Source organism: Acanthaster planci, linkage group LG06, assembly GCF_054643075.1.
Source record: "Acanthaster planci isolate LZ-2023a linkage group LG06, COTS_SCS, whole genome shotgun sequence".
Lineage (NCBI taxonomy): Eukaryota > Metazoa > Echinodermata > Asteroidea > Valvatida > Acanthasteridae > Acanthaster > Acanthaster planci.
In genome coordinates, this window is record NC_141782.1 from 9,933,037 (window position 1) to 9,954,518 (window position 21,482).

Here is a 21,482-nt window from a genome sequence, read left to right on the forward strand (position 1 = left end):
TTGAAACTCTAAGAAAGCAACAACTATAACAACTTTTATTACCATCAATCAAATTAAACACACATGTGCCTCTAACCGGCTTGTGGAAAAGTATATTGGAGATGAGATTCCTTTAAACCTTTTTTCCAGGAGTGCAGTTGATGGTAATGCAGTGATCGGTTTCTTGCCGGAAAAGGTAAAAACACGTACTCGTACAGTTGATATGGAGAGTACAGATGAATATAAAGCACTCATAAAGAGCATTAACAATTTTAAAAAAGGAAAAAAATGAATTTCTTTTATAAAAACATGTCAAAAATCCTTTCAACTGGTGGATATTTCTTTAAAATAAACGTCCCATTAAGAATTGTATAACACACTAAAGTGATATCCTTTTACAGGATCAGTTAATCTAAAACTAACTTTGACTTCTAAGTATCTACTGTGTGTTCATCTTTTTCTGTAATGTCCTTTTTTTTTCAAGATGAAAAACTACAAAAAATACTGGGAACAACTTCATCCCAAAACGGGTACCAACTTGAAAACTTGTAACCTTTTTTCTCATGAACGTGAACCAAATATGCTTCCTTTAAAAGTGCCATAATAATAGGAAACAAGTAATATTATGTGTACTTCCTTGCACAAGGGTACTGACATTTTTCCCCTGGATGAGAATTAAGAGCAAAGCTCGAAAGAGTGTACAAGCACAACTGGCAACTATGTAATTACAGTCTCAATATCTGCCATGTGAACATGCACAGAACTGCAGAACACTATGGAGATATAATCTGTCTCCATTGACCAAAAAAAAAAACCAGACAGGTGGCATTATCACCACATACAGCAGTGAACTATTCGTCACTCCCCGCCCTTCCATACAAACCTCATTTAACTCCTGCACAACATGAAATTTACAAGTGGCACATAGAACTTAATGATTTTTTGTACCACACGTGTATGTATAGATGAAATGCTGTCCCGTATGCCTTTTGTCTAAGATTCTTTGCAGGGTACCTACATGTAAATGTAATTATGAAAATTTTAACAGCATCAAACGTTACTTTAGTCTGATATAACTACTCTACAAGTGTAAATAAGTCCTTAGCATACAGGAACAAAAAATTCAGTTTCTCTGTTTACATCCAATACAAACACCTAAAGCTAAATGGTACAAGGAAGCAATAAATACAGGCTGCACATTTGCAGACCGTCTTCCTTTAAAAGCTGGCCTGTATCTTCTCATTCACAACAAAAAATCCCATTAGGAAAAATGGCTGTGGATGGAGAGTCACAAATGTTCAAATTTTCCTACGCAATACGCAATAAGGTTATCAAAACTGCCGATTTAGTTAAATGTATGTACAGCTTTAAGTGATCAATATGATCACGATAAGTTGAAATTATACAAGTTTTCCTCTCTTGGTTCAGCAAAATGACCAGTTTGTGTAGCACCCCATCAGGCTTCATTTTCAAGGAAATGGGGAACAAGGGAGAAACAAGCTGCACAAAGTGGTATTTCCTAACTAAACCACTCGCCAATTCCACAAATTTCATTTTTATACCCTAAAGTTGCAATCTACATGTAGTTCACCATCATTATGGTGACATATACTGCAAACTGGACTGGGACACATTTCTAGACCACAAGGAACTACTGGAATTGAAGAAAAGTCTTGGAAAATGTTGCCAAATGAAAAAAAACCAAAATTTACTACCTGTACTGACTCATTTGACCCAGACAAGTCTCTTAAGTGGCCTTTGGCCTTCCCTCGTTTACAACCTTTGAATCTTTATTTTTGACATCCTGGCAAGGTTTCAAAATATAAAAAATGAGAAAATGTCTGATGCATTTTTTACATCCTTTAGAACCTTCTCCCACAACAAACATATAATAAGAACATCTTACGAGTCCACTTATCCAACAAAGATGCCTTCATTGTCTACAATTGCTATGGGGATAGCATAATAATAAAAAGAAAATTGACTGGAGCTTTTAGCATTTGCAGTTGTTGGAAGTAGAATATGCAACTTACTTTGTCACGGCACATTAGAATGTCCAATGGCATAAATTAGACTGTCCTCAAATGACAATACCCTTTTCCCCATCCTTGGATCAATCCCTCAATCTACTGGACTGACTGAAAAAAAAAATTGCAGCTGATGACTGCCTGCTACTCCTGCAGTCCACAGATGGCTCAGTTGGTGTGACCTGTATGTCCATTGCATCTGCGTGGTCTCTAATGGCTTTGTCCGGTAACATCTCTATACATGGAACCATGGTGACATCTCACAAAGGCTGCCTGTTAGATTATGTATATTAAGTACGTTTCAGTTTCTGGGATGAGTCAGAAATGAGGGTGTGGGATTTTGACTTGAACAATAAAGCAGTGTACTCCAAAAGAAAAGTTTTGGATGGTTTGATTTTTTTCTCCTCTGGGTTTTGTTTCAGTTTAAAATTTATGGCGGGCTGTGTGGAAAAAACACCCTTAGTTTTCCTTTTTGCGCAACTGGCATGGAATGGCTTTGTCTATAAATAGAATCTTAATCTTTTGTTTGTTCTACTAGCAGAATAGAAAAATACACCCCACAACCTATTCATTAACATTTGGTTTTCACTCGAGTACAAGCAAGGCCATGCAGTAGCTGATCTAGAGGAGGGTGCATCCCCCCTCAATTTTTGGGGGGGGTTGGAGGGAAGCTACATTTCTCTTTGACTTTTTGAGTCAATAATTAGAATAAATAATCACTAAAATATAACCCACTTGTGTGTTTTGCTTCACCACCACTTTGTGCATCCATGATTGTATTTTGTATGCACATATGATTTCACCATCATTGACTGGCTTGATGCTGAATGATTGTTATTGATCATATCCTGACACAAATCTTTCAGCAGGGATACTTATAAAATACAAAAACCGTTTGAGCATCTCCCATTTTCCTCCTGATAAAAAGCTGCAGGTTCTTGTATCATTCCACCAAGCAGGAGGTAGTTAAAAAAAAAAATCAGAAGTGATAGGCTAAATGTTTTTCAGCTGAGAACATTATGAATACTGTTATCAAAATGTTCTGAATGGCAACAACAAAATGGACTTCTATTCCTGTAAGCATCCTCCCATGCATGAGTCCATGTTTGGTTATAAATCATGGTTGTAAGCGTTGGTTTTTTCCTACATGCAGTACTTACATCAAATGCAGGCGAACAACTCTGCCTCCCAGAATACTTTTGTTCAGATCTGCTATTGCTCTGCCAGCATCATCGGCACTTCGGAAGGCTACCATGGCTTCTCCACAAAACCGCCCATGCTCATTGGTTTTCAGCCGCACAGACTCTGGTACAACATTGTGATCACCGAAGAAATCAATTATAGCTGGTATAGGAATGTCAAATGGGAGATTACTGGCTTCCACAACACAACCCCGTGCTATGAGAACCTCGACAGGAGGAGGTCTTGGGCCTCTCATTGGACCTGATGTGCTTCTCATTGCAAATGGTGGTGCTTTGCTACCAAGGAGTGGTGGCCTGAAATCCATGGTTGGATGACTACCAGGAGCACGGGGAAACGGCGGGCCTCGAGGTATGCCAAGAAGCCCAGGTCCTTGTGGAGGTGGTTTGCCCTGGGCAAGGCAATTCTTCATGTGTCCTTTTGTGATGACATTCATGATGATGTTGCGATCCTGGATACGAGCATTGGTATGACTGACTGCTTTATGGGCATCAGCGGCATTTGCCATCTCAACATAGGCCTGTCCATTTGGCCTACCATCTGGTGTGATCAGGAAGTGTACCATTAAGGGTTGAAGTTCCATTTCTTGAAAGAAGTTGTGGATTTCTTCATCTGATGTGTTATATGGCATGTTGCGCAGGTTGATGCATGATTTTTCATCAAGACTAGATGGCCTTGTCTCCTCCAAAGCCTTTGGATTCTGAACCTGTTGTTTGAAAACAGAATCAAGCTTTTCTTTTACAAGACCTCTAGATGACGCACTTTGTGAAAGTTGCTCTTTTCTATTTGGCTGGGCCTGTAAATCTTGCTGAGACCTGCTACTAACATCTTTGGAGGCACTTTCTTGGGGTTTGGTTTCAGTATCTTTTGGGGATGCTTTAGATCCAGGTCCTGATCTCCTGTTATCCGACTCACTGTCTCGCTTCTGTGGAATTGATTCTCCTGCAAACCGACTTTGTGAATCTGATGATCGTGAGCTCCCATCCTTACTTGGGTCTCTACTCTTGGACACAGATTGTCGAGAATCACTCTCTCTTGGTCTTGATTCTCGGTCACTGGTTCTCTGACTGTCTCTACCATGTCTTGATGGCTGTCTGGAGTCTCTGTCTTTTGAACTTCTGGAGCTGGATTCTCTTGCACTGCGGTCTCTTGATCCAGAGGATTTGGAGTCTCTTGAGGATGATCCTCGAGACCCTGCATTTCTCGAATTACTATCTCTGGAGTTACCTAAGTCTTTGGCGCTCGATGATTTACTGCTTGCTTGTCTGTCTTGGGTTCGCTTTTTATTTTCAATGATTCGAACATTCATAACTTCCTTGAGTATTGTCTTAACTTCAATCATGTGCCTTCCAATTGAATGTTCATTCTTCCGCAGAGCCCTCTCTAATGTTGAATGATCTGGGAACTCAACATAACCAATTCCAGTTGGAGAATTATCACCTCCTTGTGCAATGAATATTTTGTCATTTGTAATATCACAACCATGGAAAAAGTCCTTGATGTGGTAACTGTCAACATTATTTGGTAGACCTCGCAACTCAACACAGGTGGAGCGAATTGGTGAACGGGATCGAGATCTACGACTGCGTTTCCCAACATCTGAAGGATACCCAGGAGGTGGTACTGTGTGAGTTTCGGAACTGTCCCAGTCTATCTTCCGGCACAACTTAACTTCAATATATCTCTTTCCCATGTATTTCATATTGAGCTTGCATGCTTTAGTTGCCTCTTCCTCACTCGCAAACTTTATGTAGCCATTGCCATTTGGTTTGTTTCGAGCACTATCTAAAGTCAAGCGAATACCATTGTCAGCTATAGTTAAGCCACCAACAAAATCAAATATGTCTGTTGCAGTTACATTAAATGGCATGCCTGTGATGCGTACAAAACCTGCAGCACCAGATTTTTTCCTTGAATCTGAATGTTTGAGAGGGATGCTATCGAGCAGTGGGCTGCCTCTTGTAACCTCAAGATGAGCTGCAGTTGAACGTCTTCTCATATCGCTGTCTCTTTCGAGCAGTTCCTCTGGCACATGAATTCTTTGACCACCTGGGCCAAACCGACTTTCTTGGAGGAAACTAAGTTCCTCTCTTGATTCCAAGTAGTTGCCAGGAGCTTTTCTAGTGGTTGGATCTTGCTGATCTCTGTGAGGCCTTTCTGGAATCAAGGGGTCCCTTCTACCCATGGCTCCTGGGCCAAAACGACCGTCAGGTCTCATGCCATCATCTGGACCAAAATCTGTTGAACTTCTTCGACCCAAACGATTCTCTACCGGAAGTCCTTTATCACCTAAAAGACTAGGTCGCCTTTTATCTCTTTGCTCCCACTGATCTCCTGCTTGTCCCATTCTTCCTCTTGAACCAAAACGATCATTGGGATGATCTTCCAGTCCTCTGTGATCGAGGGGATCTCTAAAATTCCTCATATCTGGTGGTTCCATATCATCTTCGGGACGCAGGGAAGCAGGTGGACCAAACCTTCGTTCTGGACCAAAACGACTATTGATGCTCTTCTTCCCATCGGGACCCATACGGTCATCTGGACCAAAGTCATCACCCATCCCAAAGTGACTACTTGGATCAAACTGGTCATCTATGCGTCCACCTGGACCCCTGTGATCAGCTAATCCTGTACTATCTCGTGGATCCATGTGTTCACCCATGGGGTCATCCAAATTCAAGCGATCACCTGGACCAAAGCGATTACTTGAGCCAAAGCGATCACCTGGACCAAAGGGATCACTATGATCATCTGGTCCCCTACGATCCCTGGGCCCTATGTGACGTACAGGACCCATATGCTCTCCAGGACCGAAGTGATCTCCTGGACTCGCATGATCCCTTGGACCAGCACCTCCACGCCCATCAGGACCTCTGCGCACTCCTGACCCTGCACCATCACCAGGACCCATGCGGTTATCTGGATAAAAGGAACTATCAAAGGGACCATCAGGACTGATTTTTTCACCGAGAAATCTGCTTTCCTCTGGCCCAAGATGACCAGGAAATCTCTGCTCTCCTGAGCGTCCCTGTCTGTCTGGACCAATACGATCTCCAGGACGCCGGTGCTCCCTTGGCCCTCTCACTTCATCAAAACCTATGTGATCTCTCCCTCTGTGTTCATCTCTAGGACCTCTTTGCTCTCCAGGGCCTCTTTGATCACCTACATGCACTGGATCATCCACGTGCTGAATACGAGCCCTGTTATTGGCATTAAATGGTTCATCCCTCTTCCTGTAATCCTCTGGACCCATCTGCCCCACAGGCCCTCTCTGTCCAATATCTAGGCCACCTCGTTCACTTGAGAGATCTCTTGAAGCTCTGGGTCCTCTGGGATCATCAATACGTTCATTGAGACCAAAAGGATCTCCAGGAAATTTGCCCTTTTCTATATCCATTTCAGCTCTTCTCTGGTTCCAATGACTTTCTGGCTCAAAGCGACTCCTACGTATGGGACCCCTTTCATTCCCTCGGTTGTCTGCAAGTGGTTTTGTTGCTCCAGGTCCAGTGTTACTTGGTAATCTAGAATCTTTTAGGTCATCAGGAAATCCTGGTTTAGATTCTCCATATGGCCTATCCCAATGCTTACCCTCATCAAACCGGCCAGGCACATTGGGCTTTCCAAACTTCTCTTCTGGACGCATAGGACCTTTTTCAAAAGAAGATGCCTGACCTTGCTCTTGTCCTCTATTGAGTCGTTTTCTTTGAGGGTCATCAAGCAATCCTTCTCTACGACCACTGTAGGGCTCGAAAGGTGGTCTCCCATCTGGTCTGCCAGGCTCATGTTCAAGAAGAGGTGGTCTTCTACCGGACGGAATTCGTGAATCCCTATCACTTGTGACATGACCAAGTGGATCCTTGGGAAATTCGTCACGGTTTCTGAAGGAATGTCCCATAGATTGGTCTCCAAACTGTCTTTCCTTTCCCACATCAAAAGGCCCAACATTGTGAGGGTCATGACCACTTCGAATATCAAGCTGATGCCTTACGTCTAGCAATGGCCTGTTCTCCGGCTCTCCCTCTCTCGTCTTGTCTTGATAGATTTCATCACGTCTTCCACTGAAATGATCTGGAGTAAAGCCAAGAGGTTGTCGATTATGAGCTGGTTCAAGACGATGGCTGTCGTATGGAGGTATTCCCAAAAGGGACTTGTCCCCTCCTGGTCTCTGGGGAGGACGGCCTGGAACTCTCACATCTTCATTTGGGAGCACTGGCTGGTTTTGACCCTTGCGTTGAAACTGATCATTTGAGGGTAGACTCTTCGCAGGATCCTTGAACCCTGAATAATCTCTGTTTAGATTAAGAGAAACATTCCCAGGAGTCTCCATTGACTGACTGGAGGGAACTGGGCTCTGATTAGGACTGTCCTGTTGGAATGGATCAGACTTCAACTGAGACATCGCTCTGTTGCGTGCTATTACCTCTTGCATCTCATTTTTACTGCTCAACATCAAGGCTATTTTGTTACCGCAGAGGGGCTTGTTCTGTGTCTGCATTGCTCTACGGGCGTCCTCATCACTGGAGAATGCTATAAAAACGTCTCCATCTTCGCCACCAACAATGTGAACTCCTCCATCAGGGATACTCAGTCCAGTGAAATAGCGTCGGATATCCATGGACGTTGCCGACCATGGCAGTTGCTGCATTCGTAGAATGATCGTCATGGTGGATTAACTGTCTGGCAAAACCTGTATGCACCAAAATGGAAATTGCAATTTTGTATCAACACGTATTCAACACTGTTGTTTTCCATGGGAGACAGCCAGACCTCATACATCTTCTAACCACTGATACTCTGTCCAAGCTGATCGACCATTAGTAGTACGTTATGTCCTCGAACCTTACTCCTCAGTACGTCTGAAGACCTTCCAATACCACAAAGTCTGACGTCAAATCCTCCAACTAATCAAAGGCTGATATCAGTATTTTTATCTATGAAACTCACTTGCTTTACTTATCTTTCCCCAAAAATTTAAACAAAAGATGTGAATCCTTACTTTTAGGACACCTGGTTTCTTTCAAATTTTTAAACATCTTGCAACTTGTTTTTCAAGCGCGACCCTGCAGCTTGGGTAGTTTTGGTTTTCTCACCCTAATACTGTTTCTTACAATCATTTTGAGGATGTAAGAAACCATTGTTTTGTGGCCGAAGAGGAGAAAGGTTCTCTAATACTAAAACAGGTGAGATGACCGGCAACTTAAAGCGTGTCTAAGGGACAAAAGGGAAAAGTGCTAGCAAAAAGGAATGTAATGTTTGAAATTTTTCTTTGTGCTAAATATTGTTTTAATTAGATGTCTGCTGTCAGCAGAAGCAAGGGTCACAGTACGAAGATGACATAGTTATTCCTTTGGTTATTCCGAGGTTGATGTTCGCTCGTTTTGTAAAAAGTTGGGAACTGTGTATGTGCATAATTAAAGTTACCTGTACGCGAGATCACTTCAGTCATTGGAAACACACCGAACATTATTTTGCGGGTTCACTAGCAGTGATCAAGATGTCTGGCGCAGTGGCGTATCCAGTAGGTCGGGTGGGGCAATAGGCACATTTCTCTCAGCGAAACAAAATCATTAATTTTAGCGACTGAGAGAGCTAGCATTTAAGAAAAGGTAGCCTACTTTCTTCGCGTTGAGGATTCCTTTATGGATGAAAACATTAGGCCGCCGTTTTTATAAGACTTCCCTTCGGACCCAAGACCTGGTTACAATGCCGGCCAGCTGCTACTGCAAGCCTATAACATTAGAGACAAAGACGAAGATAGCATCCTGGATCAGTCTCCGACGATATGCAATAATATGGAAACAATTTATCGGAAATATCGACGCAGTCAGTCGGGAAAGTTGGATGAGGTTCAAGTTTGCCGACTGTCTCTGTAGTGTCGCCAGAAAAATCCTTGACAAACATACATGCTGGAATGACGGGCGTACGATGTCTCTCCTGTTTAGTACCACTTATTTTGCCCATTTTCTCATGACTAACATATGCAGCCCCTAATTGCCAACAAAATAGCTGACCATGAACATAATACATCAAACTGGAGTATCAGTGTAACTTCAAAGGCGGTACTGCTACCTAAAAAGGCATTTTATGGTAAACTTTCCCGAAGTGCGGACACGACGTTGTTAAATTGTTGGTGTTATCACGTCACGCAGCGTCTCTTCCAGACTGCGTCTTGACGCCTTGCGTGCCGTCTGTATTCGTTACGACCATGTGGAATACACGCTTTTCCAAACTGGCCAACAACCATCGCAAATGTAACAGCAAAGTGAAATAGACGTCACCAGATCTGAGTTGCAGTGTCTTCATCTTTTACGATAGCAGCGGGAATGTTTAATCTGATGTCACAAATTTGCGCTTTTTCGGTTTGAGGTAAGTCATTCGGTAAAATCGGAAAGGTGTACTACAGGCTTTTGATATCAAACAGAATTTCAAATTTATTGAAACAGGAAGGCCTTGGGCATATAAACGTAACCCTGACATCAAGGGATAAAGAAATTCGTTGGGATTTCCGGTGTGTGCGAAGCTTATTACGTTCAAAGCGCTCAACTCTGTATTGTGAAAGGAGCAGCTGAATGCGGATGATCTTTATTACGAGACAAATATAACTGCCGCACCAAAAATCTCTTCAGAAAAACCGAGACAGTTACAGAGGATTAAGATATTCAAGTTTTATCAATTACAAATGCCTGAAACCATGCAATCGCTACAGGCCGTAATCCGATTAACCGCTCCGGTTGGCTCCACACTGGAGTGAATAAATAGTGGAAAAGATGCGCGAAGAAGATGCGCAATTCTCTTCAGTAGTCCTCAGGAGTTAGCGAGTGATCCCCGCAGATGCGCTTAAAAATCACGAATCGGCGGTGGTTATTTGGCATAAGTCTGACGTTTTTAAAGTCAGTTATGACATTTTGCGCTTCACGGTAGAGAACAAATATTTATATCACAAGTCGCAATCCCAATGGTTCCTTCGGTTAAAAGAAGGTGGAAACATGCCGCATGAACGCATTTGACAACGTGGCGAGGTTTCATGCCTGGCCAATTGTGGCCAGTGACAGGAAGGACAACGCACCTTCTCACTTTTTTTTTTAATTGTCCTCTGGACCATTATTTTCCTGTCGCGTATTTTTGGAGAATTTGTGTTAATAATTCTGTTTATTGTTAAGAGAGACGTTTCGCGGATGTAAAGACGTAGACTATCATGTCAGCACAATCACTAAAATTATCGAAATCTAAGTCTCCGACGACGTTGATTTCCGTCTTGTTGCGGCCATGTTGAACGTGCGGAGGTATTACGTACACGCATGTGCGGTGCCCACAATCCTTTGCAAATGCAACTCCGAGCATTGCATATAGCCCGCAAGTGGCGCGTAATTTGTTTTGTTCTTGCAGCACGTGCAGTGTTGGCGGTGGCTATCATTGACCCTTTTGATCTCTGTATAACTTATTGACTTGAATGGCTCTGATTGGAAGATGCATCTCAACAAAAAAAAACGTAAAAATGAACACATGTACTTTATCACAATATGCCAACTTCACCCCCAATGATTGTACAGGTTTCTTTGCACTTTGTTGCCGATTGCCTGACAACTTCGAGCTGTAGTTTTTAATTTCGTGTACAGTGGGGATAGAGTACAGTTTTACAAAAGTAAAGGTAAAAAGTATTTCCTTCGGTTAAAATTCCAAATGTTAGAAGAGAAATGTGATTTAAATTAAAACTGGATGATAACCTCAACACCAGCTTTTCAAACTCGTCGTTGTCACGCATGTTGTTTTGCAAAACAAAAACCTTTCATTTCTAAAGACCATTCTTTTGGGGCTCATACAATCATATACACGTTCTATTACATCCCAAAGTTGGGCTTTCTTACAACCCGAAACATCACCAAAATCCACGTGTGCCATCCTCCTCACGTCCGTATACATGTACTCCATTGCCTGAAAATTCCTTAACAGGCAATCACAATACGTTCATTATTTTGGACATGTTGATCTCTACTTCTCTCCAAATTTGTTAACTGGCCGTGTCCACCCTTCATCTCAAATAGAAGTGGCATCTAAAAAAATTACGTCATCGCCATCTAGCTACGGAACCTGCTGTTATCTTGTTACGCCAGGGGACCGGCCTATAGCGCAATTTAGTGCACATCACAGATTTCAAGAAAAATATCTGGACCCATAATGTCATTTATCAGCACACCAAGGTCACTGAAGCCACTGTTGAACCAACTTAATATTCTACCAAATAAAGGGATAATGCAAGGGCGTGCTTGCAATTGTAAATTAAATTCGTTAGTGGCAACATAGCGCTCTGGTGGCATCAATAATTACAAGGGTAAGCGAGCCAACCATCACCTTTGTATTCGGCACGGCAAATAGCCACTGGTCAGTCAGTACTGAGAAATTGCATATCCAGATTTTTGTTTTCACATCAAGTTCCAGGCTGAAGTTTCATCAAATTGAAAACTGCAATTTAAACCGGTTTCACTACATTCAAACATGAAACTGTCCTCATATCAGGATGGCAGCAAGCACATTTTGTATGTTTCCTATTGTTTTCCCTTTTTCACTAATAATTTTTCCGTACTTAAAGAGAACATGTTTAACAAAATAGTTTCACTTCACCAGAAATTCCAAAGAGCATTTCACAATAAAAACGGGCAATAAAACGGCAATTTGATGTCGCAATATACTTCGCCCCTGGAACTAATGCGCCATAGAATCCCACGTAGAATATCCGTCAGCGTGATTTGTTATCCCAACACTTAAAAAGTAGTAATGTATAGTATCCATTAAGTCTCAAATTACTGACCCTTCACACACTTCTTTCACCGATTCAATTAGTCTTGCATCACTGATCCTTTTGCGCTTAGGCAAACCCATGTTAATCGTACACAGTCAGTAACACGCATTCATTATTCCTCCACGTTTCCAAACTAAGAACCGACATACGCATTCCCTCATAAATTCACAACTGCAATTATGAAAAGCGCTCAATATTGGCGTGCTGTGAAAGACATTTGCGCAGGTCCGTTTCAATAGTCACTGTTATTCACACTGCAACAAAAGTTTTTCAACCACTTCATCTTCCGAAGAGAATTTCATATAAGTATATCACTGCGTTACTCATGTAAATTGCCTAAAAAACTATTTCCGTCAATAAACACCACGCCAATGATAGGCTCTTGGGGCAGTAACGGTGGTTGCCATCACAATGTGGATATTGTACTGCCGGACAGGCATGTATACCAAGCATAAACATCATTCATTCCTGAGAATAAACCTTGTAAGCGTCTGTTCTTCTGAAGAAAAAACACATGAACTTAGGTGCAGAGGCCTCACTAAACAGACATTGACAACCCCGAGGACCAATTTTAGTTGGTGTCAGTTGTTTCGTGTCGATTCACACAAAATGGCTGTAAGGGTTACATGTACATGTTAATCGGGCAGACAATGCAAACGCTTGAACGATTTGCACTGCTTAGATTCACAAACAACAGTTCATGTGAATGGAAGACAATCCACAAATGGCGAGAGTCTGTATACCTTTATGTGAAAATAAAGTCTGGACGTGTTCCACGAGTCCGAACGGCGTTCGAGCCGTGAAGGTCATAGATTCCACACGATCGAAACGGGACAGTGTAGCGTATAGGAGTCCAAGATGGGGGCACAGTCCGTGCCAGCAAGATCCAAGGCATTGGAGTCATGTCTACGTGGATGCCATCACACTAAGACGACCACTGTATGAGCAACACATTCACGCTAGCGTGGGTTTGTTTTGCATCGAGGTGAAGTACATTTTCATTCGGCCCTCTCCCTTCAAATAATTATTGGCATGTGCATGCAGTTTAAGTACACGCAGGTTATCAGCAGCTTTTACTTGATTTAATTTAACCCAGCCTCTGAGCAGTTCCTGTGAGTTGGCGTTTGGTGGCTTTGTTGGCGATGCCTTCCAATGAAGAGGATGTTTCATCAATATCAATGCTGCACGCAACGCCCCAATGAAAGCATCGTTGATGGTATTGAGCAATTTACATGCCAACAAACTTGATATTGTTATGAGACGCATTGTAAACAATCATTTTCAGGTATGAATTTTTCAAGACTTATTGATCATGTAACGGAAGTATTAAAGACCAGCCTCTAGGACCTATAAGAAAGTGTCTCGCATGAACTTTGTAGTGGCATTAATAGGTCTTTTCATCGGTTAACCTCTCTCGAACCATTTTGTCAAACGCGGAAGACTGGGGTACAAGCACTATACACTGTATAAGGATCGATGCATGAACTTTCCATGCCAACAGTGAAAGTACATGTATGAAGAAAAATCTTCCTTAATGTTAAAGAAATCCATTCAATTAGAGTCCAAGGGAAGTACAGGTCATCAGCGCGCTCGAAGTGGGTGGAGGTTGGCGGAGCGATGCAAGCTAAACTGTAGTCACGTACATGAATGGCCCACTACATGTACACATACAACAAAAATTGTCCAAATGAAAATTTACTTGAACATCAGCCTTTCCTGCTCACCCTTTTTATTACCTTAACCAATGTTATAATTAGACGATTGCTCCATGATATAATGCTTGACCATATGAATTACAATCATGTAACAACCGTTCGCTTGTCATTTACCCGAACATACACGTACATGTACACAATTTTTTGGTATGTAGGTATGATCTTAAGATTTACAGCATATTGCCAGCCATAAATAGCCAGTCTGTATGCTTGTTGACGGGTATCTACAAACGCGAAGTGTACTTGTTGGGAAATGGGACGACCTAGGAAGGATAATTTTGGCTGATAACAATCCAAGCTGCACAAAATAATGATGCTCCAATTTTAGTCCAATAAATTTTGAGATTTACAACAGCTCCATTCCTCGTGTTAGCCAAGAATCCCCGAGAAGTAGCAATTTTTGCTCATGGTGTTTTCCCCCAGGAAACCAGTGCCTGACGATCAAGTCCACATTGAAGGAATCAGGTGGAATTGGAACCACAACACAATTAGAAGAGTCAAGAGTACATTGTATAACGAATGGCACCCCGGCCCCATGGGAAGTCGTTTTAGATTTTCAGTTCCTCCCGGTTGCTGACGGACGACCTCACGTTTGTAAACCTAAAACCTGACTTCAAACGTTTTCTTTTAACATGTGCGCCTTCCTACTGTAGTAAAGTGGGACACAGCTCATCAAGCCCCGATAGGAGAGTGCACATAATGAATAAGCAAACCGTGGCGTCATTATTTTCACGTCTATTATATTGGATTTGTTGGAACCCTCAATCCAGCGGCATGAAGGACGACTGATGACCTGCGGTTCTAGATACCACCTGCTTTCCAACGATGGAATGTATTCGACAGAATGGCACAATTACCTGGTTTTAGAGGCCGTTTTGAAACTCGGAATGCCTTTTGAAGATGTTATTGTTTGCACGAGGAAAGCCCGTTTTGAAACTCTTTACCAATCTTTTAAAGTATGGTAGTTTTGTCTAGCAAGAGCTCGTAGTACAAAATAAGACCTCAGTGGCAGCTGAGATACATCGTGCGTTGGCCTATCAATGCGACAGAGGTACTATGTGTAAATATTACCGTATGGAAAACCTTTTTAGCTACCGTCATCTGCACACGGTTGGCAACCATATATGTATAACAGAATACAAGATGGGCTACCTGAAGAAATTCAGTTCTCATGTTACAGAAAAGTGGTCTTAGGAATCCTCGATCAGATCGTGAGGGGGATAAAGGGATTCCAGACAGCTACATGTATGTTTCAACGATATCCAAACCATACAGAGAATTTCCAACGAAGAAAAACAGGTGTGTTGCTATTGATCAGGATCGTGTCTTGTTGTGATTAACTTCGAATCAAAGAATGTGAACCAAAAGGATTAAACAGCACTGGACGCACGTGTCGGCACTTTCTATGAAACGTCTAAAGCACCGCCTAAAAACAGTGATATGGCAAACGTTCGGAAGTGCAGATGAATGCAATGAAAAGGAATTTGGAATGCAAAGTTGGCATTGCATAGTACCTCATCGATATATAAAATAAATATTCAAAATCTTAGAAATCGTCCGGTGCCCGGAAGGTCGTCAGAGTGAATAATAGGTCAAAAGGTCAAAATCAGGTTTTTCAGGAAATCGATAGAGCACTGGAACATCTTTCATTTGGTGTACATATTGCCTCGAAGGGCTACGTCAATCTGACGTAATTAACCGAATAAAAAAGACGGATGATAGTTTTTCATCACTTTTACCTGGAATAAGGACGTTAGCAGGTTATAATATACTTTATGTAACAAACATTTCGCTGGCGTCCCACTGAAGTGTGGATGTCAGAGTATACCCCAGAAGGTCGTTAGGATTGAACATGTTGCTTAAGCGCACATCTTCGGCACGAGGAGTTTCCGGCAGGAGGTTGCTAGCATAAAACGTGCGTACTATTACAAATCAAGGTTTTATCCATAAAAACGCACAATATTATTTTAACTATCAACAAAACTTAATCAGTTTGAAATCAAGACTGGTGTGAATTTCTAATCAGAAAATTCGAGCACAAAAACTTTCAAACCGACTATCTAAAAAAGTCACATTTGCATGCCAAGACCCAATTTCACAGAGCTGCTTAAGAGCAGAAAACTTGTACTAACGGTAGCAGAAAAATTTGCTTAACTGAAGCACTATTTCATGGCGTGGTTGTGCTAAAGGTTGGGTGTGAATAGAGCTTTCTATTTTCACTTCACGAAGTTCAAGCAAACTTTTCCTTCAAGTTTAGGATACCTTTGGCTTTGCGTTCTGCTTACAGTCTCCATGAAATACGTTGAACCTGTTAGCGTGATATTATGTGCTAAGCAGCGCCGCGAAATTGGGCCCTGGACTGCTGACGTCCGTTTCACTGGCACACAGTTGACAACAAACCCTCTTAGTGTTTATTTTAAGTTTAATATTGGACTGTGGAAACTCAAATTATTTCCCATGAAAGTGGCACAATACATGTACTTTTTTTATTAAGGGAATTATTTGTGAATCTATACTTTCACAGCATTTCACAGTAAGCAACATTCTAACCACTAGGGAAAAGATTGCTAGCTTCCTGGGAATTTCACTGTAAAATGACTGCGGGCGTCAGCAGGCGCGCATTCATCGAGCTCGGGTCTGCGACAAAATGCTTCAACGAAAACCGACCAGCAATATGATCTTCGCTGTTCGTTGAAAACTTCAAACCAGGGTTGTTGCCAGCCATTTCTGCAATGGCACACCATAAATTGCTGTCCTGAAAAATTCATTCATCCATTTCCTTCCTTTTAATTACTACAGGAAGAAGAAATCCACACCGCATTACAGCAGGTAATACAAAACTCACAGTAGTAACTGCTTCAATGGTCACGCGCCAACTAACAGCACCATGTGAAAATTGGAACACGGCTACTTACGATCAAAAGAGCTCAAACTAAGATTTCACGGTAAGTGTATCGTAAGATGGACTCTTTTATGAAGAACCTACATGGACATGTATGTTACTTGTCAGTTTTGACATATATTGACCATTCGAAATTTTGATATACATGTACATATATTTTGTTTTTGGACAGATCGAACAGGAACTTTTTATCGGCTAATTTTTATGCAAGGTATAATCAGTAACAATCAAGATGAAGTCTGGCTGGTAGTTTTAAATAAAATTTGGTATACCGAGTAACCTGATTGCACATAAACAAATTGAATTCCCCACACTAAAACACTGTTGCTATACCTCGTGATTCGGGCAAGCTTTTGTAAGCGACCAACATTTCTGGAATGGACTGGTTTGGTGCCCTTTGCACCAAAACAGTGTATAGACCTTTTCTTCCAGTGATGTCATGATCGTGCTGGACCTCTGATGTGTTGTGATGGTGAAGAGTGCATAGTGTTGTAATGGTAATCTAGTTATTCGAGATAATGTAGTCAAGCATGCAGCGTTCGCACGTACGCTTGCACGTGGTTGAAGCTGCCCAAACGTATACATGCGATCACCGTGGCTAAGGCGGTCTACAAGTGGTGGTATTGTTTACATTTAGTCACGTGGGTGAAAAAGGTCTATTGGTGCAAGACGTCTCTTACGTATAAGCAAAAGCTTGCCCGATTCATGACGTATGGCAACAGCATATGCAGCAAGGTACGAGACGGAGAGAACCCCCCTGCTTTGTGTTGGTCATTGTCTCGCAGGAATCTGGGGAATTCCTTTCAGACATCTTGGGGGATGTGTTAAGTAACAATAGTCTGGAATGTGTATAGGGATTGGACATGTTGGGGGGGTACCCCTCGGTCTCATTTCTTGCTGGGTATAGGCAACAGTGTTTTTAGTATGGAGAACTCAAATTGTCATGTTCGCATGAATTCAAAGAACTCAGTGTACCAGATTTTATCAAAGGTTAACTCGCCAAAAGCTTATTCATGTCATTCAGTTGAAATAATCAGAAAACTTTTTGAGTTTATTCTACTTTTTAGCTCGAAAATATTCAAGATTTTTGGCTCAAGATGGTTTGGCAATTCTGTCTTTTTGAAAGGACACGCGAGTCTTTATTAACTGGTTTTGACTTATCGAATAGAAAAGTGCAACCGAAAAGAATGGATGTGTTGATTAATCTGGGACCTCATACTTGGGGGCCTGAGATGCCATCCAGAACTTTGCCCGGAATAAATTTTGTTTTACAGCACAAGACTGTTAGTAAATAAAGCCAGTTTTCTAAAAGGACAGTCAGAAGGCACATGAATCAAAAACAGCATTTCATCTGCTTTGAGCACTTTATCTGCTTTCCAAGAACAGATTAATTCAGTTTCAGATTCATATGCCTTCTGGAATTCTATGTTGCTGTTCTTCAGTGGCTGGGACTCCGTGATGTACCGGCTATGCACAGATTCTGATTACTTGTATTCCCATTTCCTTCAGAAAAATTTCCTGGCCTCTCGTGTGATCAATTACGATCAAATGGATACAATAATATTCAATTTAAAAGGGGCAGAAATCATGATTTGTTAACAAAGTTCGACAGGAAGATTCACTGGAACCTCTTTTTGAAAACGAGTTCCAGAACAACGACCCTAATGAAACCTTCTGATGGTCAGGGCAATCAGTTCGCAGAAGGCTCTGCGGTCAACACAGAACACTGCTTACAGATTCACAAGAATTGTGACATTTTAATGAGATGTTTGTACATAGGTCTATGTACATGTATTGACCTTGAAAGACCATAGTTTTTTAAGGGTTGAAACCAACCCTGAAAAAAGCTGAATCCAGATACATGTAAATCTTTGGCTGTGAGATGTGTTGCATGAGAATTTACACGTAAACGCATCTAGTGTTATTTTGGCAAAGTTCTGCACTGCTAAAGCAGGTTTAAAACAACAAATGCTATATGAAGTGCATGTAGTAAGTTACATCTTAAAGTGGTCAAATCGGATTAGGTCAGAAGTTGGCACAGAATGGTTCTACACCCTAAAAAGAATAGCAACTAATTTTACATGTTGCGTACAATACTGAAATGCGCCGTTCGCCCACTTGAGACCGTTGAAGACTCAAGAGAAATCATAAGCCCACCCAAAACATACATGTAATGTGCGTTACTGTATATGACAGAGTAGTAGTTACTTTTTATACATAGGGAGTTGAAAACCCAATTTTCTAACCCCCCCGCCCACTTATCTGTGTACTTGTAGGAGGCAGTTTTCATGACCTTGTCTTGACATACCAACATCATTTGAAAGAAATTAGAAGCTACCAAACATGCACACTCAAGAGTAGGTTTTGATGCACATGTACATGTATACATGTTCTTAACGTATATGGTGACTACCCGTAATGGCACCCGAGTGCAAAAATAGTAACAGAACTTGATTACACGGAAATAAACAAGCGCCATTTTGCAGAACATGTTGAAGTGCAGACACATGTATCATCAAGGGCAGAAACCGTCTGGGAAAAAAATCTTCTCTGCTCTGTGCCTGAGTAAACGTACTTCAGGAATCCTCACCCGTAGAGGAAAAAGGTTGAGAGTGACCGTTTCAAGTGGACACCAAGTACCGTTGCAAATATACCAAAATAAAATGGGTTACGGGTCCTTTACGCAACGGGAGGTTGAACCCAGAAAGTGTGCAGTATGTTACCCCGATGGAATGTCATTGCTGCCACATTTTTGTTCATGAATGAAATCCACAGGCATAATTAGGCAAGGAACAATATGCAATGAGTTAACGTATACCCACAGCATATTACATCTACATAAGGTATATGACATAATGACATTTTATATACATGTACGTGTACTTTCCTGTGGCAGTGAGATGGGACATGATATAACGACAGGCATGCAACTTGGGCTTTGACAAGAAACGAGGAAATTCCAATCCTTATATAAGACTTTGTACAGTGTTTTTCAATTTTCAGTGGCATGAGTGTGAAGTGAAAATGAGGAAATCTGCTGATCAAAGGAAAGTTGCATGCCTGCATGGAAAAGTGCACATGTAAACAAAGGGTGCGTTACGTTTAAGATCTATTACAACGTCATCATTTAATAAAAAAAATTACTTGACTGCAAGGCAAATGACAATGACGGTCTCCTTAGTGTGAATTAAAGCCCGCATTATGAAATCGAGTTTGTAAGCAGAACCCAAGAAAACATAATTTCGAATCAATCTCTAGGTACCAGTATCCTAAAAACCTTTCAACCACCAACGAAATTCCCGGAGTTAAAGTGTTCAACTTTTGCCAATTTGCAGCAAGAGGATTTGATATGTCACAATTTTGTATAGGTGATTGCTTTGTTCTATGTATACATGTACATGTATGTACCTTGCAAAAGGGAAAGAAAAACTGGGGGATTTATTCAGGTGTAAAATAAGTAATGGATGCTTCACATTCAAAGAATGTCACATTCATTTCATTCATTTGGAGTTTTGTAACATGACATTTTTTACCACAGATAAACTGAACCCAAAGGTGGGAAATATGCCTTTTCAAGGATTTATTCCCCTGAACACCCTATTTTGTTTTAAATGAAAAAAAAATCAAGAACTGGGGAAAAATTGCTAAGTATTTGCCAGAGTACACTGGGATGGATCACTTTGTTATCGCCCTCGTTCGCACTAAAAAGGCTTGATCAAATGTGCTTGAATCTGAACTTGTAAAAGTAAACTTGATACAGTCAAATCAAATAACATTGTGTGTTTCAGATTTTGGACACTGATGGCTTGTGTAACCTTTACTCCAGTTGCTGTCAGATTTTTGGATTCGGCAGGTTGTTCATGAAATTTGTTCAATACAAATATTCAGTAATATCTTGTCATTATTTTAACTGCACTTATAATAAGACAAAATGATTCACAACTCAAAATATGGTGCGTATCACGAAGCCATTTGTACAGTATACACCAGTACACACGACCTCAAGACGTTTTTGTTTAATTCAAGTACAGAAAATGTTTTCACTGTTCTCAGGCATGCAACTTGGACTTTGACAAAATTTAGGAAAACCCAATTTTTACAGGACTTTGTGCAGTGTTTTTCAATTTTTAATGGCAAGAATGTGAAGTGAACGAGGAAATCAGCTGATCTGAGGAATAGTTGCATGCCCGTGTTCTTAATGTCATTGTTTAATGCCAAAAGTTTGACTTAGTATCTGGCATATTTGCGGCGACCGTGTATGCATCAGAACTGGAAGATGGTCATCTGCTTTACGAATTTTTTCCTACTTGAAGGAAATTTTCAAGACCCTCCCATCAAGCATTTATACGTAAATATGCCAACATGGTTAAAAATATTCCATGAAATCCGGCAATTCAAGTGGTTTTTCAACTCGTGATAAAGCAAAAATTTCTAAATATCATTACTCACCCGGCTGATGATTTCTTCAAAGAGAATTCTAAGATCCTGACATATGCTGCCTTTAACAGGACGCTTGGAAAGTAGCTGCTTTATGTAAAAGGATGTTTTCGAAGGGGGCCATATACTTGATCAAATGTACTGATTTTTCCTGGTCGTTGCCACACGACTGCACATATCCATGCCACTGGTGAAGCTCTGTCAAGTCTCTTGACAATGTCCCAGGATAACGAATTCTCACAAGACTCCTTACATCGATTAAACTGATGAGCAACAAGATTTTGAATTCATGAAATTTTTGTCATTCAGAAACTTATAAATGGTCTTTCCAAAGTACTCGCTGTGTCAGAAAAATTGAACAAACGTGTACACGTATATCTTCAGTCCATAAAATTTGTCTAAAACTCCTTTGAATAACAACTGAG

The 21,482-nt window shown here is 41.2% G+C and overlaps 1 protein-coding gene across 3 annotated transcripts in view; it reads right to left on the reverse strand.

The window, feature by feature from the left end:
- LOC110975671 (uncharacterized) overlaps positions 1-21,482 on the reverse strand; it is a 26,208-nt gene continuing 4,726 nt past the window's right edge. For 2 of the 3 annotated variants that reach the window (XM_022228348.2, XM_022228345.2), the window contains exons 2-3: positions 3,167-7,893; positions 1-2,279 (exon numbers count right to left, since the gene is read on the reverse strand). In XM_022228348.2, coding sequence (XP_022084040.2) covers positions 2,267-2,279; positions 3,167-7,869 — 4,716 coding nt within the window. In that variant the 5' untranslated portion in view covers positions 7,870-7,893 and the 3' untranslated portion in view covers positions 1-2,266. Of the gene's footprint in view, positions 2,280-3,166; positions 7,894-21,069; positions 21,321-21,482 lie in introns of all 3 variants that reach the window. The other variant, XM_022228346.2, reaches the window with a different exon arrangement.